The sequence below is a fragment of the Lycium barbarum genome, chromosome 4 (assembly GCF_019175385.1).
Source record: "Lycium barbarum isolate Lr01 chromosome 4, ASM1917538v2, whole genome shotgun sequence".
NCBI classification, from domain to species: domain Eukaryota; kingdom Viridiplantae; phylum Streptophyta; class Magnoliopsida; order Solanales; family Solanaceae; genus Lycium; species Lycium barbarum.
The window spans coordinates 15,788,242-15,806,918 of record NC_083340.1 but is presented as its reverse complement, the minus strand read 5'-3'; the positions used below and the strand labels follow the sequence as shown (position 1 = coordinate 15,806,918).

The 18,677-nt window shown below is 35.2% G+C and overlaps 1 protein-coding gene across 3 annotated transcripts; it reads left to right on the top strand.

The window, feature by feature from the left end:
- The first annotated feature begins 851 nt into the window (after nucleotides 1-851).
- Nucleotides 852-8,724, top strand: LOC132635353 (homeobox-leucine zipper protein HDG5-like). Of its 3 annotated transcripts, none has more exons than XM_060351708.1 (12): nucleotides 852-1,031; nucleotides 1,524-1,779; nucleotides 1,867-2,051; nucleotides 2,175-2,292; nucleotides 3,260-3,448; nucleotides 4,478-4,969; nucleotides 5,504-5,605; nucleotides 5,697-5,909; nucleotides 6,274-6,442; nucleotides 6,522-6,790; nucleotides 6,886-6,981; nucleotides 7,663-8,724. In XM_060351708.1, the coding sequence occupies exons 2-12, from the start codon at nucleotides 1,615-1,617 to the stop codon at nucleotides 8,176-8,178; spliced, it is 2,514 nt and encodes an 837-aa protein (XP_060207691.1). In that variant the 5' UTR covers nucleotides 852-1,031; nucleotides 1,524-1,614; the 3' UTR covers nucleotides 8,179-8,724. The 3 variants fall into 3 exon arrangements, with proteins under 3 accessions (XP_060207691.1, XP_060207693.1, XP_060207692.1); XM_060351710.1 differs by lacking the exon at nucleotides 852-1,031 and adding an exon at nucleotides 1,151-1,293; XM_060351709.1 differs by lacking the exon at nucleotides 852-1,031 and adding an exon at nucleotides 1,315-1,445.
- The last annotated feature ends 9,953 nt before the right edge of the window (nucleotides 8,725-18,677 follow it).

Sequence of the window (18,677 nt, the reverse complement as noted above, 5' to 3'; positions counted from 1 at the left end):
GTATTAGTTAAAAAAAGTCATATAAAATAATGTCACAAAGATTATAAAGAAAAGAATAATATTACTAATTTTATTTGTGCCAAAAGAATATCAGGTTTCAACAACGAATACCAATTCACCCTTTCAGCCTAAATTTAGAAATTGATTTCTTAAATTTTGAAATATAATTAATAATATTATAGACCATGTTTTGACCAAAGGAGTTTGTATCCCCTCGGTCCTTTTTAGCACAAATGAATTACATAAACCATAATGTTTATACTCTCTCCATTCACTTTCACTTGTCCAGAATTTTAAAAATAGATTTTCACTTTTAGCATATCAAGATAAAGATAATTTATTTTTTTCTATTTTATTCATAATATTAATTACCTATTTCAATTTTTTTTTTCAAATTTAATAAAAATATGTATCAATTAATATAAGTATATTAATAAATTATATATTTCATTTATTATTTCTTAAATGACGTAAAAAATTTAAAGTGAATAAATAAAAGTGAACAGAAATCGTTAAAGATACTTAACTGTAGTACACAAACTTTTTAAGGTACTCTTGTACTTCCTTTTAGAAGGGTATGCATCAATCACTTCTTCCTACGACCTATCTACTAATTTAATCAAACAATTATGCTGACCAACGTATTAATCTTTTTTTATAAAGAAAAAAACAGGAAGGTAGCACCACGCGCGCGTAGAAAGAGCGAAGCGTTTCAACTCTGAGAAAAAGGTTTGACTTTTGTAGCTGAAACGGTCCTTCATCCAATAAAATATGCCACGTGTCACCGGATCTGAGCTGACTCACATATTAATAGGCGTTGGATCGGTTTCTTTCTTTTTTCAACCCCCCTAGTTAAAGCTCGCATTTCCTCACTCTCTATAAACAAAAACAAAAATAGAAAAAAAAAATCCCAAGTTTTTACTATACATATAGACTGAAAGAGAAGTGAACTAGATAGAGTTTGGTGGAGTAGTGAAGAGAGAAGAAGGGGAAGAAGAAGAAAGGCTTTGAAAAACACACACCGACACAGGGTATTGACAATTTATTATTTGTAATAATACGTTTTCTTTGTTCCTTTTATTCTTCTCTCACATTTCATTAATTACATAGGAAATTAATTTTGTGTGTTCAATTCTCTTCGTTTACCTACACAACATTTTGCTTTTTAATTTAATTTTTTTGGTATTGAGAATTTAATACTTTGTTTGTGCTTTAATGGGGAGTTTTGAAGACTCATACGGAGCTGACCCTTTCTTTGTCTTTTTGAAGTGTGGAGTCAAATACTTTTGTAATGTAGTCTTCTTGTCTCACTTTTCTTATATATTTGTGAAAAAACAACTACTTCATATATATCCTTTCTATCTTTGTTTATTTTGTGATCTAAGGTTTTAGAGAAATTATTTTATTTTCCCTCCAATGGAGTTTTCTCCTCTTTAGCTTCAATGGTGTGTTTCTAAAACTTTCTGTTCTTTATATTTCATGTGTAAGGGCTTGATTCCAATTTTTTTTTTTTTTTTTTGCAGGTTTGACTCCGGAAAGGAAGAAATATAACCTAACCGTAGTCTGAAAACAAAAAGTTCTGTTTTTTCCGTCAATTCTTGGAACTGTGGAAAAATGTTTGGTGATTGTCAACTATTTTCATCAATGGGGATGGGAGGAAATAATAGTGTTTCTTCAGACTCACTCTATTCCTCTTCCATTCAAAACCCTAATTTTAACTTCATGGCCATGGGAGGAAATAACTTGCCTTTCAACATTTTTCCTCCCAATATTATTCCGGTAAGTTAATTCCTCAACATCTTTTATCCTTACTTTTTAATCTCCCTTCATCACTTGCATGCATGATTTTTTCAATTTTATTTTCAGAAAGAAGAAAATGGACTATTGAAAAGCAAAGAAGAAATGGATAGTGGCTCAGGAAGTGAACATATTGAAGGAATGTCTGGAAATGAACTCGAACCCGACCTACAACAACAACAGCAACAACAACAACCGGGAAAAAAGAAACGTTATCATCGGCACACTGTTCGCCAGATCCAAGAAATGGAGGCGTAAGATAGCCATTTTTCAAAAATTTGTTATAGTTGCCATTCTCAAGATCTTGATAAGGAGTGTTTTTATCACTTATTTAGACTTATTTCTAATGAAATAAGCTTAATTTATGTGATGTTTAGGTTATTTAAGGAATGCCCACATCCAGATGACAAGCAAAGGCTCAAACTAAGCCAAGACCTTGGCCTTAAACCACGTCAAGTCAAATTCTGGTTTCAAAACCGACGAACTCAAATGAAGGTGAGCATGTTAGCATAGTATTACATGGTGTAAAAATACACGATCAGTGTGATTATTTTTTTCTTTTCACGCGGTAAACAGAAAGCTCTATAAATGCTTTTATTTTTTTCCTTCCAGCTGTTAAAATTAAAAGCTTCATGCATGAGGGGGCAGATGCACGATTTCCCATATGTTGTGTATGTTTATTTACATACGTTAAAATTTGTCAAAGACCAAAAATGGTTGAAGAAAGAGTGTAGAATAGTGCACCACTTACACCATGAGAGCTGTAGAGAGAGTGACTACATTAACTACGGGGGTTGCTTTCACTTTCAATTTATTGTATGGCCAATGCATTCCATTAATATGAGCCTGGCCCTAGTTGTTGAGTGCGCAGTCAACCCCCCCTTTTCTCTGCAACATTGAGCTTCCATTAGGAGACACTATCTTTAATGCACCCCATTTAGGGTTATGGTTATGGTCTTATGGACATGAAAAAGAGAGAGGCTTTTTACTATTTATCTTAGTCTTAATTAACTATGAACGATGTGAAACTTAGATCTAGAGAGATTCTATGGGTTTAATTGGACACATTGTTTTCGTCAAATTACGCGTACATAAGCAAATAAACTCTCAAAAAAAAAAAAAATGGACAAGAACTAGTAATGGATAGCTTTTCTTGTTAAAGAATAAAAGTCTGTTGCTAATCTTACTCTTTAACAACAGATCAGCTATATGGATTAATAAAAAATCTTGATACACGTACGGACTATTTAGCGACAAAGTTCATAGAGTAGTAAAAACGTTAACAATATATACATATAACAAGATCATGCTCATTTTGAATTAACTCACTCTTAAACTTAAAAGTGCGCCATTATGTGAGGGATAAGACTTCATTAAGTTTAGGGGGATCAATTGGGGTTTTGCTCTTTTTTGTTGCTTGTTAATTGATTTTAATAGTACTAACAGTTATTTAATGATGTAGGCTCAACAAGACCGATCAGATAATGTAATACTTAGAGCTGAGAATGACAATTTAAAGAATGAGAATTATCGGCTGCAAGCAGCTCTACGCAGTATTATGTGCCCCACTTGTGGAGGTCCTGCCATGCTTGGAGAAATGGGATATGATGAGCAACAACTTCGCCTCGAAAATGCCCGTCTCAAAGAAGAGGTATTTTTTTCTTCAATTTTGTAAATATTTTGTCCCATTTTTTAAACTGTTTTGGTTATCGTTGGTATGAATATTATCATAAATTTAAGTTATATACACTATGAGCAGGGGCAGAGGGAGGAAGGGCCAAGGGGGCTCACCGAACCCCCCCTTCGGCGGAAAATTACACTGTTTATACATGGTTAAAATTATTTTTTATGTATACATAGTAGACGTTAAACCCCCTTTGACTTCTTCGTGTGTTTACTTTTTCATATTTTGAACCCCTTAATGAAAATCCTAATTTCGCCACTGACTATCAGTATTGTTCTCTTTTTGCGTTTTAAGTGCTTAGCTGGACAAATTCTATGCTTGCCAAGAATTCATATAGTGATATGCCCAAAACGAGGACAGCTTAATTAGCCTAGTTTTTGTCAAAAAAGATTGAGGAAATTTTCTACAGATCTTACAGTTTTCTTAATTTTATGTTAATTGCACAAAAAGTTAATTTCAATTAAGTAAGCACCAAGTTAATTAAGATAAAATAAGCATAAACGATTCAACAAATCTAGGATATGTTGTTCTCTTTAATGCTCCTATAAACTAAGTATAATGGCTTGTCTTGAAAATATTACTCCATCATTCTCAATTTATGTTACACATTTTTCATTTAGTCTGTTTAAAAGAGAACGTCACATGTCTATATTTAATAACGAAACTTAGCTTTAAAATTCTCATTTTACCGCTCTTTAATGAGATGATTTAAAGTCACACCAATTTGTAAGGTTTATTTTGATTCACAAGCTCCAAAAGTTTTTTTCTTTTCTTAAATCTCGTGTCAGTTGAATATTGTCACATAAATTCAGACAGAGCAACTGATTTAAAAAGGAAAAATATCGCCAACACTTAGCTTTATGAAATTGAATTAACAATGACTCTTATGTACACTATTCTTGTGTTCAAATATATGCACAATTTGCTCTTCAAGCACAAACTTATGTATTTCTCTTTTTTCCCTTTTTCCTTCCTTTTTGCAATTGTTGTTCGCAGTTTGAGCGAGTATGCTGTCTTGTATCTCAATATAATGGCCGGGGGCCAATGCAAGGACTAGGACCAACAACTCCACTTTTTCCTCCTTCACTCGAACTCGACATGTCCATTAACAATTTCCCAAGAAAATTCGAGGATCAGCCAATGTCGAATTGCGCCGATATGGTTCCTGTTCCATTGCTCATGCCTGAACAAAACAACTCTCAATTTACTGGAGGTCCAATGATCTTGGAAGAAGAAAAATCTCTTGCAATGGAACTCGCTATTTCGTCGATGGATGAACTAGTGAAGATGTGCACAGCTGCTGACCCGCTCTGGATTCGGGCTAATGATTCTGGAAAAGAAGTGCTCAATGTGGAAGAATATTTTAGAATGTTTCCATGGCCTGTTGGGATTAAGCAGAATAGCAATGAGCTTCGGATTGAAGCAACTCGCAGCAGTGCTGTTGTCATTATGAATAGCATCACTCTGGTTGATGCGTTTTTGGATCCAGTAAGTAATATGTACTGACAGTATAAAAGATATATTACACTTAAAAGCTGTTCAGTTATCGTAGTTGATGCATTCTTAGGTTCAGGTGAGTTGCATTTCTGGCTATTTAAGTTATATACATTGACATGATATTTTACACTCATAGCTGATTGGCTATCATATTTACTAGGTTACTAATTATTCTATAATTATAGAGATTTACCTGTCATTACCTTATAAATTATGTTGCTTCGGATTCTTCAAAAATGTTGATCAGTGCGTGCCGGATTCTCCAAAAGTAGTGCATTTTTGGAGTATCACACACATACAGTACGATTTTGAAGTTCTGAGCAACATATATAATTTATAAGTTGCTTGATTGTGTAAATATATTTTTCATTATTCAAGCATAGAATTTAAGCTTGCCTGTAGGTTCTTTCTTATATAGTACTATAGTAGCAGGGAATGTTACAAAATTGAAGCTATGTATTCCTACCATTTATCTTCTCAGTTTAATAATACTTGTAATTTTACCTTCTTTTTGCTCTTTTCCAGAATAAATGTATAGAACTTTTCCCATCTATCATTTCTAGAGCCAAAACTATTCAAGTTGTAACCTCAGGAGTTTCTGGACATGCCAGTGGTTCTCTTCAATTGGTAAGTACCTTTAAGGAAAAAAACTTTTCATCTATTTATTATGTGTAGGTGGTTATAAATGTTAACTTTTTTTTTTTTTTTTGTGTCTCAGATGTTTATGGAAATGCAAGTCCTGACACCCTTAGTGTCAACACGCGAATGCTATTTCCTCCGTTATTGCCAGCAGAATGTGGAGGAAGGGAGTTGGTCAATAGTTGATTTTCCACTTGATAGTCTTCACAACAATTTCCCAGCTCCTTTCCCTTATTTCAAGAGAAGACCCTCTGGCTGCATCATACAAGACATGCCCAATGGATACTCACGGGTAAATTTTCTTCTGTTCTTTTATTTTTTTTCAGGCAGATCCTGAACTTGAACTTTTATGGGTTTGAGATGTCACTGAATCCACTGATCCATTTTGAGTTACTGGATTCAGAATTAATTTTTTTTTACAAATATAGGCAAAACTACTAAATTCGTGGAACTTGTAAATCAAGCCTAAGTGGTCATGACATGTTGTTGATATCGATTGAGTAGTTTAGCTGACTGAATCCATAAACCTAGAAAGTAGCCAGTATTATGGAGTTTTCACATATCTTTTTCTTATTTTATTAATATTTTATTTTAGGACGGAAATATTTGCTAAAATGAATAATTGAACCTTTTGTTTTTTTTCTCAATGAAATTAGGTTACATGGGTTGAACATACTGAGGTTGAGGAAAATCCAGTGAATCAGATATTCAATCACTTTGTAACTAGTGGTATGGCATTTGGAGCACAACGATGGTTAGCAATCTTGCAGCGACAATGTGAAAGGCTTGCTAGCCTTATGGCTAGAAATATATCTGACCTTGGAGGTACATAATTTTTTTTTCTCCAAATCTAATTAATCATACAAATAATTGTCTTTTGATCAAAATGATTTGGTTTGTACAGTGATACCATCTCCAGAAGCGCGAAAGAGCTTGATGAATTTGGCACAAAGGATGATCAAAACGTTTTGTATGAACATTAGCACTTGTTGTGGGCAATCATGGACAGCTCTTTCTGATTCTCCTGAAGATACAGTTAGAATTACTACTAGAAAAGTGACAGAACCAGGCCAACCCAATGGACTAATCCTTAGCGCAGTTTCAACTTCTTGGCTTCCGTATAATCATTACCAGGTGTTCGATCTCTTGAGGGATGAACGACGAAGAGCTCAGGTTAATTTGCATTTTTTGAAAAACCCAATTTTCACCCAAATTATTTGAGTAATTGGAGAACTTAATTTGATTTTGTCTATCTAATTATATTGCAGTTGGATGTGCTTCCAAATGGGAACTCATTGCATGAGGTGGCTCATATAGCAAATGGATCTCATCCAGGGAATTGTTTCTCTCTTCTTCGCATTAATGTAAGTATACATACTTATCTCACTTTGGCGACAGTTTTTAATTTAAATGACCTCTTTTGGCCGCAAATTTAACACATGAATTAACGGTCAATGCACAAAATTTATCTCAAAGCTAGGCAATTAATAGCGGCAGTCCTGGTAATTGGGAATTTACTAGATATTGATTGAATATATATCTTGGTACTTACGGATTGCATACATGTTCTTTCATTAATGAATAACAATCTGGCATCTCTAAACCATTAATACACGTACAAAATGGATTCAATCTGTATAGAAGCTTGGTTTAATTATATACAACAAGCCCTTGTCCAAAATTATATCCTCCCTAGAGCTTGCACTTTTAAATAATTCCCAGCCTGTCCTTTGCGATAAAAAATTAACTGTCATAAAGTTTCAAATTCTCACGGATAAAATTTCAAGACATTGCTATAGAATTTCACTTTTGAAATTTAGAACACCTGAACAATGATTATTTTTCAAAAACAAGGTCAAAAAGTACTCAGTGAACAACTATTTCTAATCCCTCTCATACTAATTCATCTCTTCTTGTAATCACGTTACAAGCCGTTTTTTGTTGAATTTCGAAATTGCCTAGTAGGAGTAATAATTTATAATCATATGCTAATTTTCCAAATAGTCCCCAACTTCACCATATCTTTGGATTTTGAATTCATGCAGGTGGCTAGCAACTCATCCCAGAGTGTAGAGCTAATGCTACAAGAGAGCTGCACGGATGATTCCGGCAGCTTGGTGGTCTACACAACCGTCGACGTCGATGCCATCCAGCTAGCCATGAACGGGGAGGATCCATCATGCATCCCTCTTCTTCCCTTAGGTTTTGTCATAACACCAGTTAATGCACAAACCAATGTTAACAACTGTGACACCAACATTTCTAGTAATGAAGCTAATTCAGCCCAATCTTCGGAAAAGCGGAACTTGTCATCAATCCAAGAATATTCAGGAGGCTGCCTACTCACTGTTGGATTACAAGTCCTTGCCAGCACAATCCCTACTGCAAAGCTCAACCTGTCTAGCGTCACTGCCATTAACCATCATTTATGCAGCACCGTACAACAAATCAATGCTGCACTTGCTGCTCTTTACCCCGAGCCAGGGGTAACAGTACCATCACCACCACCACAACAACAACAATCAGAGTCCAAGCAAGCGGACGAAAACTCAAATTCCTAATTACCCAAAACCTCCCTTTAACAATTTTTTTGTAAGGGGAGGTTATGAGTAATTAGTGAAAAATGAGAAGTGGGTGGGGGAGGGGGTAAGATTTGTGAAGTAACATTAAGACCAGTACTATTTGCATAGTAGGGACGTGGGGCCCCATGCAAATGAAGGTTAATAGCCTGTGCGTGCATGGCTGGACCCAAGTAAATAAATGAGAAGAGTCAGAAAGTAGTTGTTTGGTAGGTGGGAAAATCCAGTGAAATGATTGTGTGTGTCTGTGTTTTTGAATATTTTGTTGTGATGAGAGTTTTGGGAAGTCAAGAACGAACCAGGTGAAATCCTTGCTGCATGGTGAGAAAATTACCCCACAAAAGACTATGGTTCGGGTATTGACTTCTTCTTTTATGTCCCCCCTCCCCCCAAGCTCCTCCCCCCTACTAGTGATTAATTTTTGGTGTTGTTGACAATTTGAATTTGCAGTTGTTTCTGCAATGACACTAATTGTAGTAGCAAACATTAGTAAGATTTAATTATTAAGTACTAGTACTCTGTTTATTACTCTGATCTTGTTCCTCCTCTTATAATATCTATCCTTTATTTTGTTGGAAAATGTTTCATATATAGTTTATATGTTTTAGCTGGCATTGAGTATATTTTTCTGATATCTTTACATGAAAAATACTACCGTAATTTGCGTACTATATAAAGTACGACTTATATTTGCAATTAATCTTCAAATTTAATTGTTTTTTTATAACCGTGACGTTTGAATCAGTTTGCACGCAACTCAACTAATTTGGACATGTACCTGCTATCTTCACTAGCAGAGGAGTATCAGGTAACTCTGTTTCTCAAGGCGAAATCACGCAGTAGTATTTTTGAACGTGAGATATCATGGTTCTCAATCTATTTTATTGACCACTAGATCATAACTTTTGGATATTCTTCAACTTTTCTTGACAAATTTCAAATTAAACTTTTTTTTCTTCAATTTTGTTCATTCAAGGAGTTAATTCGAGATGCTAAAAGTGAGATAAGACATTTAATTGAGATGGATGGAGAAGTACATATATATTACTCAAGTATATATATGTAGTTAGGTCAATTGCACATTTAACATCAAAAAGTTGGACCCTTGTTTCTGATTACTATATAGTACAAACACGAGATATGTATGTGATTGCATTTGGATTCATAGCTTTAATAATTTCATATTAATGAAGCAAACCAAGATCTCAATTTAGTGTATTTGTGATAAATAACATTGAATTCCTGTCACTTTCACTTTGGAATCCGTTTGAAATTATCATATCCCGTTTGCATATATGTCTGGTCCAAAAATTTGCTGGACCGATTGAGACATTTGTTAAATAGCACTCATTAAATTGAAAAAGAAAGGGCAAATTAATTGGGCATAAATAGGTCTATATGTTTTTTTTCCCAACAGAATAAATAGATCTATATATCTACATTAATTAATCATGGCAATGAGGAACCGGAGTCCGCGACTTTTTTAGTATGAAAAAAAAAATCCAAACTAACACAAAAATAAAATAAAATACAAGGTTTCATGCACGAAATTTGTGCGTGAAAGAGGGCAACAAAATCTTTGGCTATTTTTTTTAAAAATTGACGTTTTTTCCGTACTTTGACTGAAGATTAGTCATGTTTCAAAACGCCGAAATATCAATATTTTATATAGAACTTAATATTTTTTTTGCGTACAATAATGTCGGCTCATTACATTAAATACACCTAAACATTTGGATCGTCATTTTAGGGGTTCTAAAGTGCCCCGAAGTAAGTTTTCTTTTTTTTGTTTGAAAACTTGTTAGTGTTATTTTGGTTCAACTTATATAGCAACAAAGATTTTAATTAATCATCATTGGGCGAAGGAGGGGACGACGGAACTGGAGGACCTATAGCCAATTTGCCAATAGGTATTGGCTTTGTCAAGCTAGATGTACCGTTCCTCAGAGGAGAGAAAACAATCGGAAGATATTCATCCGTGTCACATAGAAAATCGAGCACAAGTTAACAAAGCCATTAATATTAATTAGACCTTTGATACCATACAATACCCTTTCTCTTTCTTTTTCTCTTCTTGTTCTTATTTTAGCAATGACAACAGCAATTTCAGCTAAAAAACACTTAACCTAGAGGCTGAAGAGTTCAAACCAACTTCCATAGAGAAAAATGGAGTGCCTTCTCTCCCCACTTAGCCATTTTTCAACAAACTCTTCTCCTTCATTTCCTCCATTTTCACCCCTTCAACACACTTTGCTAAAGAATCCGATGTTTGTGAATGCGGTTATTATTATTGAATTTTTTATGGATTATTAACTCTAGAAATTAATAATAGACTTAAACAATCAAAGCAAATTAAAAACTTACTAATTTTTTTCTTATTGATGACTTCATCATAAACTAACAATACAAATTAACTGCATGTGTCAGAAATTTAAAAGAACTTAAATAACCCCTAATCTTCATCAGAATAGAAGTCCTCAATATCGTCCTTAGAAAAATATTGACGGTTTCTTAAGACACATCTTTTTCCAGTAGATGTTAGTTCTCTACCGGTTGATGATGCTTGTTCTTCGGCCAACTTTAGCATGTAAAATCTACAACGTCTTGCCAGCATTTTGTTGTTTTCTTTTCTAATCCTTTGTACTGCAAGCTCACAAATTTCTGGACCTACTCAAGGCATGGTTATTGAATACCTTGATGGGATTGGAGCATTGAGATTTTCCAAGTCACGAACAAGGCGTTCTGATTCTGCAAGCCGATGTGACCATTCTCAGCGTAAACCGCAATAATATTCTCGCGGATCTGAATATTTCACACTGCAGAAATCATCATTACGCTCTATAAGAAGATGGAGATTTAGCTCGTCTAGTTTGACACTGTTATCACTCGAAAAACTGCTATGATTTCAACTTTCATCATCACTGTTATTTGGTTCTTTTGGAAGGAGTAAAGACCAAGTTGCATTTCTACTACTCGACATTGAATACGTTGTAGTCTAATAACAACAAAAAAGGCTACTTATATAGTTGCAAACCCCCATGTACCCCTAGTTGGGAGGGGGGTGATCTTTATGACCCTACCTACTTACTTTATATAAAAACGTATTAATCTTCATCGGACATCTCACAGTCCGAATCCCACTTGGATTTAAATCTTGTGCTACCATGTACACCATATTCTACCCTTAGGTAACGTATTTGCATCCGATTGTTCTCTTCGCGAAAACGGTTAAGAGCAAAATTAAACTCTTGTGGAGTTCCACGAGGCATTGACATAGCACTTTTTTTGGGCGTTTAATCCCTACTGAAGCTAACTTTTGTTCCAGTGTTGCAGCCTCTCTAACACGCCAATCTCACTCCACTCTCATTTTATTATTGTATTCTCGATTGAATCTGTTGTTAGGGTTATTCGAGTATTGAAAATCATCATCTAGTTCCCATGTCTTACCCATTGCTTCGAATATGTTTCTTGGGATAAAACATGTAATAGAATCAAGATTACCAAATTGGGTGTAGAATGACATGATAACTCGTTTTAATGTGAATGCTTCTAGAAATTGTCAGTCATGTTATATATAGTACTTCATTATTAATGCGCAATGTAAGTGTTGATTTGATAACACACCACACATAACAATTTCAACAATCTATTTAACATGAATGTTGGACGAGTGAAAACTCATCAATTTCACAAGTCTAAGTCTTACAAGTCATTGAAAAAAAATCAAAGTTCATAGAAAAAATGTCTCAAAATGCTTCAACTGTTAGGGTTTCATTATTTGAGGATGGAGATATCGTTGAGTACAATTACTGCGTTCGTTATAGTATCAAACAAAAAGCCCATGTTAAATTTCAAACAACTTTAAATTATGAAACACTAGTTAGTTACATGCACCAAAGAATGAAAACTACATCCACTCAGTTTGGAATCTCAATAACAAGCAAATATCCACAAACAATATCAAACGATGTAGTGCGTTATGGCATGCACAATATCAACGATGATGAATCTTTGAGTGATTATTTGGGATCACCGAAAGAATATAGTGATTTAGTATCCATTAAAGTTCTTGAGATGTATGTTGAAAAGATACCTCGAGAAGAAATCCCTCAAGTCCAGCCTAGTCATGGTAACACTTATGGGTACTTTAGTTCTTATGGAGCCATTTTGAGTTGTCAAGTGTCACTGAAAAATCTAAGCCAGCAATTTAATCAAGCTTACAATGAAAATTAGTAAATATGCATTTTTATATTATTATTTTTGTAGTGGCATGTGTTTGTTGTATGAATTGGTAAATAACCATTTTTCAAATCTTTATAGGAACTATTCTCAAAACTCGCCAGTGGTACCAAATATGGATGTTGGTGAATCCTATCAGTTTGGTGGAGTTGATCATTATCCACACCATGACAGTGCTTATGAACAACAATAAGTTCATCACCTTGATATTAATTAATCCGTATAAATATACATATATATATATATATATATATATATATATATATATATGTATATATATATGATGTTGGTATTTAAAATATGTTACTTTTCGTGTAGGAGGAGGAATGCACTTGATAATGAAGATTTTCCAAATTATTATGAGTCATCATCAGGTGATGACGATGAAATAGCTAATAATGCAGAGGTAGCCGATGATGAAGATGATGATAATGATGTTCAAGTTGGTATGACCAACAATATTCCTCAAAGCCAAAACAACAAGAACCAGTGCACCACCACGTACCACCACTGATGGCGGAAAATTCAAGTTCTGAAAGCCCAATTCAGTGGCATTCTAACAATATTCCTTATCTTGACAACCTGCAAGGTCGTGATGATGCATTTGTCTTCACAAGAGAAGATGATCACAGTTGCTCAAAAACCTGGATTGAGCCAAAGGATCTCAACAGATATCTATGCTACCACTACAAGAAAGTATAGAAATGGCAACAAAAAATTTAATATTTGGGCTGTAACTTAGTTTTATTGTTGGCAAAGAACTTTTTTGTTGCCAAAGAATTTAATTTTGTTGCCAGAGAATTTAATTTTGTTGCCATAGTATTGATTATTGTTGCCAAAAGTAAAAAAAAAAAAAAATTGTTGCACGTTGTTGCAATAACAGTCGTTGGGAAAAGTCTATGCAATAAAAAAAAATGTTGCCAAAAGTACTTTTTGCAACAATAATCAATCTATGGCAACAAAAATAATTTTGTTGCCACATATATTTTTTCTTGTAGTGTACCTTGCAAAAGGAATGTTGTTCGCATCCAAAATGGCGTTGCAATGGGCTGTCAAAATTTATTGTTTTAAGGACATGACGAAGTTTAAGATTGATCAGTCAAACACAAAGATATGGAGGCTAGTTTGTAGACGACGGTATCAAGGCTGTGAGTGGTTGCTTTAGGGAATTGTTAAGCCTGATGGTATGTGGGCTATCACAAAATTCCGCCAAAAACACACTTGTGATATGGAAGACAATCGAGCAGATCATTATAATTTAGATACAAACATGATTGCTCAAGTATTACTTAAAGACGTTGCCGCAACGCCAAGGTAACATATCCTACCTAGTACATTATATGTCTTATATCAATTAAAAGATCATTACTAAATGTTGTTTGTTTAAACTTATGCAGGATCCCCATCAAAGATTGCATTAGAAACGTTCAAACCGCATATGCTAAAACTATAAGCAACAGAAAGGGATTTCTCGGGCGTAGACGCACTTTTGAGATGATCTTTGGAAATTAGCATACCTCTTTTCAATCGCTGCCAAGGTATATGGCGGCTCTACTGTTGACACCCAATTTCGTCCCTCCATTATTCCAATTTATTTCCTTGGGCGACTAAATTTATTAACGAGCTAAATACTTTGTTTTCGCTACTATTTTTATACTTCTACTACTATTAATATCGTTACTTTCATTTTCATAATTTTACTATCAACATTACTAGCATTACTTTATCGCAAATTTCAAAATGGTTCATCATCATTTTATTTTCGGATTTTGTGCTCGTTAAATTAATTATACTTTATCAAGTCTTTTACTTTCTACATATTAATCCCTAATTATCATAGTATATATTGTACTATTTATTAAATTAGAAGCCCAAAAAATAATTAAAATTAAGGAGGAAAGATCCATATTTTTAGCCAAATTAATGGCCCAAACCACCAGCCCATACTTTAATTAATTCAGCTCACCATTACCCCATTTACCCGACCAGCCCATTTTTTTTCAACTCAGCAGCCCACTTGTTTAAACCCGGAGCAGCCCATTACCCGCTTACCTGACCCGGTCCATTCCAAAAATAATGAAAACATAGGGTTCTATTCTTTTCCCTTCACAGCCGTACATCATCGTCTCCCTCACCCCTTTCCTCTTTGAACAAAGATCCATATCACCACAACAATGGCAGATCCTAAACAGACCCCTTTTCGTGCAATACATTCTGCTTTCCTCCTCTATTTTAAACCAAAACCAAGTTTTTTCTCTCCAACTCAGACGCGCCTCTTGTCGTCTTCTTCCTCCTTCAATTTCAAGGAATGGTTCGAATCTTTCTCAGCCATGGCAGAACTTTGCCGTGCTATTTTCATACGAATCTCTCCTCTCTCTTTATCTCAACGTTCGCAAACTTCTCTCTCTCTTATCTTCAACAATTAAGGGCAAGAGGACAAGTTACTTTTCTTCGATCTGAAAATCCACAAACGATTTCGTTTAAAATTCAAACAGCTATTCACATTGAAAGCCCGCCCAAACAAAACCCTAGAGTTTGAGCGTCACTTATAAATACATCTCTAGTTCTAGCCGAAAGGGGGGGACTCAACACAATCGGGGACTACCGAATACTTTACTACATTCTCTCCACTACTACTTTAAGACTTAACTTTGTTCTAATTCCATTCTGTTTCGGGGTTTTTTTTTACAATTTTGACTTGGTTTTCAACAAAAATCCAGTTTTCCTAGTTGTGACTTTCATTGGTTCTACACTTAATTTTACATCTCTTTTCTTTGGGTTGTGTTTGAGTGCGTCGGGAGCACGGAAATAAATTCTCAGTCCCATTCGGGAAAAGATTACATTCAAAATCTGAGCGTCGTTCGCGTTCGAGTGTCGATCCGCGATTCACACCCCTGTTCACTGCACCCGACAAAGGTGATTTTCCTTCCTTCTAGTTTCTTAGAATTTGACCTGCTTGATGGTTATGTGTGCCAGGTTATTAGTGTATTCGGTTTTGTGTTAATTGCTCTTCCTGTTTAGTTAGGCTTATGTGTTAATTGCTAGTTCAGGCATGTTTATGCACGTTTTAATTCCTGTTTAACTGTATCGATATGTTGGTTGTTGGTTTAGTTCATGTTTGGTTTAAGTTTAGTATGCATATGCTGTTTCTGTTTAAATCTGAGTTGCCCTCTTGTGCCTATAACGCTGATCTAAGACGCTAATTTATCTTTGGCTAAGTTGTTGGAAACATGTCCTGCTGTTTTTGCAATTGAGGTCACATGGTGGTCATGGTCTTGTTATTAGGTGTAAAAGTGGTTGTGAAGTTTGTAAAACTGATGAACTTTGTTGTAGGAATCATTTTAATAGTCCAGAGACTTGTAAACCACTGAGTTAATCACAGTTTTTTAAGCATGTTTGTCCTGCTACACTCACATATGCTCATGATAGCCCTTCTCTTATGCACAAGTGCTCGTCTCCGCGTGAACTAAAAGTCATTTTCTGTCACTAAATAGGAAATTAAGGTGTTCTTGTTGATGTCATTGGCATTTGAAGATGACCTTACGAAATTTGGGTATTTGTAAGGATTAGTGTTAAGTGTTAATATGAGTTGGTTTTTGCTCTGTATGTTTACATTTTAGTTGTAAGGTTGTTTGGTGTTGTATGAGATTTGAACTTGTAATGGTAATGGTAATGTCATGATGTTGTTAATGAAGAACATCTCATACTCCCAACAGATTCCCCTGCTAGTAGTTTTGGTAGGCACCATACTATAAGCAAATGTAAGGTGCTATTTGTTTAACTAGTTAATAAATGATAAAAAATGAGGACATGCAGAACGGATTCTGTCCTTTTAATAGATACTCATTAGTATAAACAGTTTGTGTCTGTTGTTTCTTAACGACACCTTTTTATGATTGCTGAAAACTGGAAATGGCAACGCTGCAAGTATTGACGAAAACCAAGTCATAATTTATTTCTTGCAGTATCTTTCTTCCCCAGCTATTGCTGAATACCGAAAGTAGCAAGCAGTTTTTAGCTTTGTTTTTGTTTCATTTTCATGCCTATTAATGATTTGGTCCCTTTACTAATCCCTTCATTTTGTTCTTTCTTTGTTGCATGAACATCGGAGCCGAAGAGTCCAACTTTGAGACTCAACGACGCCGCTATCACACGGAGCCGTGCATCTTCGATCATTTCAAGTCTTACATCGCTCAAAGAGAAATTACGAAATAATCCAATTTTTGTGTCGGGAGTTTATTTTGGCTAACGTATTTGTTGATATGCTTGTTTATATGTTTGGCGTGCCTAACCTTTTATTTGTATTTGTATGACTAATTGCTAAGATTTAAGTTACTATAATTTAAGGCTAAGTTTCATTTAAGGTTTCGCTTTAGATATTAATAGAGTACTTCCTCTGACATAGAACACGACATTTAGACATATGGAATTGGATAAGTGATCAGTTTACCACATTGTAAATTTGGCCTTCCAAATTCGTAACATAAGTGTCCTACTAAAGACTATCCACTTACTTTAAATTATAACTTAACATTATTTTATAAAAACGTTTTTAAGTTTTATGGTAATTCTATTTAAAGACGATAAATGACCATTTCTAATAATAATGAATCCTTTTCCAAGAGTAATTCATACCTTTATTTTTCTCACAAGTCCTATTTTTAACACTCTTAGATGTCTATCAATAACTTTAGTAATACTTACAAAGATATTTTCTTAAATATTGTAAAAATGCTACATCTACACTTTTAGCCTTAATTAATTAACATAAGTTCGGTCGGTTAACCATTATTAATGGATCTTAGAGGATGCCTAATATCTTCCCTCTAGATTAGTTGAACCCTTACCTAGAATCTTAAGTTTCGTAGACATTAAAACGAAATTAACTTTAGATAATTACTTTAATTAACCTTAGGTGTCCTAATTCACCATAAGTAACTAGGTGGCGACTCCCTAACTTTAAATTAACTTCGGAATTACCGGGATGTTGTAAACTATTTTGACTCCGGTTAAAATAGGGTATAACATCTATAATATTTTAATGCTGGTGATGTTGTAAAGTAGCGGCTTATAGAGGGTAAAATTTTCAACTTCGTATTCTGGACATTCAAACCATGTATTGGTGGGTTTGCTCACTGCCGGCCAGTGATATCCATAGACGACACACATGTATATGGTGCATACGACATCAAGCTCCCAATTGCAGTAGGAATGGATGCCAATAGGTCAATATTCCCTCTTGCTTTCGCAATTGCCGTTAACGAGAGCAACAACACATGGGGGGTCTTTTTGACCCATTTGAAGACTCATGTTATTAAGGATCGTACGGGCATATGTGTGTTGTCTGATCGTCATAAAGGCATATTGCATTGTAGCCGGGGTGGCAGCCTCTCCTTGTTTACTATCGCTATTGCTTAAGGCACTTGAAGGCAAATTTGCAATCAACGTTTCACAATGGCACTCTAAACAAATTGATGTGGGGGGGCTGTGATGGAGCATTAACAAAGAAAATGGGCTGCAAAAATGGATCTGATCAGGGAAGTTAGTGAACCAGCATACGTTTGGTTGATGAAGCTCGAAATTGAAAAATGGACGCTTCATGCTGATGGTGGGAAAAGATGGGGCATGCTCACAACAAACAGCTCAGAGTCTTTCAATGGCTTGCTGAAATCTGCTCGGGGACTACCTGTCACCGCAATGGTGAAAATGACTTTCAAGCAGGTTGTGGAGCGATTTGTGGTTAGGACAAGACAGGCCGGAGCGATATTAGCCGAAGGCGGGACATGGATGCCAAAACCCTACACTAAGATGGAGAATTATAGAAAAAAATGTGAGCTTCACCAAATGACTGAGTATGACCCCATTCAACGTGTGTATGAAGTTAGGACGGGTTATTACAACGGTAAGGGTGGAAACGTGCATACCGTTTATGAGGCAACAAGAACATGCACTTGTGGTAAGTGGCAAACGTACCACATGCCGTGTTCTCATGCTGTAAAGTGCTTTGAGAGAATGAAAAAAACGGTAACAAATTATGTGGCGTGGGAATACAAGGTCCACAGTTACCTTAGAGCATATTCCGGCTAATTCCACCCACTTGGTAATGAAGCTTATTGGTCAAACTGTCACGACCCAACTAGGGGCCGCGACGGGTACCCGATACTTGTACCGAGCACCCCTTATCTCGTATCGTACTTTTACTACTAGGTGGGCTGTATAGACTATACCGTATCTTTTTTTTT

Bases quoted from the DNA above. Each gene is read 5' to 3' on its own strand.
- LOC132635353 (XM_060351708.1), top strand. From the start codon at position 1,615: ATGTTTGGTGATTGTCAACTATTTTCATCAATGGGGATGGGAGGAAAT. The intron at 2,293-3,259 runs GTGAGCATGTTA...TTAATGATGTAG, and splicing joins ACCGACGAACTCAAATGAAG to GCTCAACAAGACCGATCAGA. The intron at 3,449-4,477 runs GTATTTTTTTCT...TGTTGTTCGCAG, and splicing joins ATGCCCGTCTCAAAGAAGAG to TTTGAGCGAGTATGCTGTCT.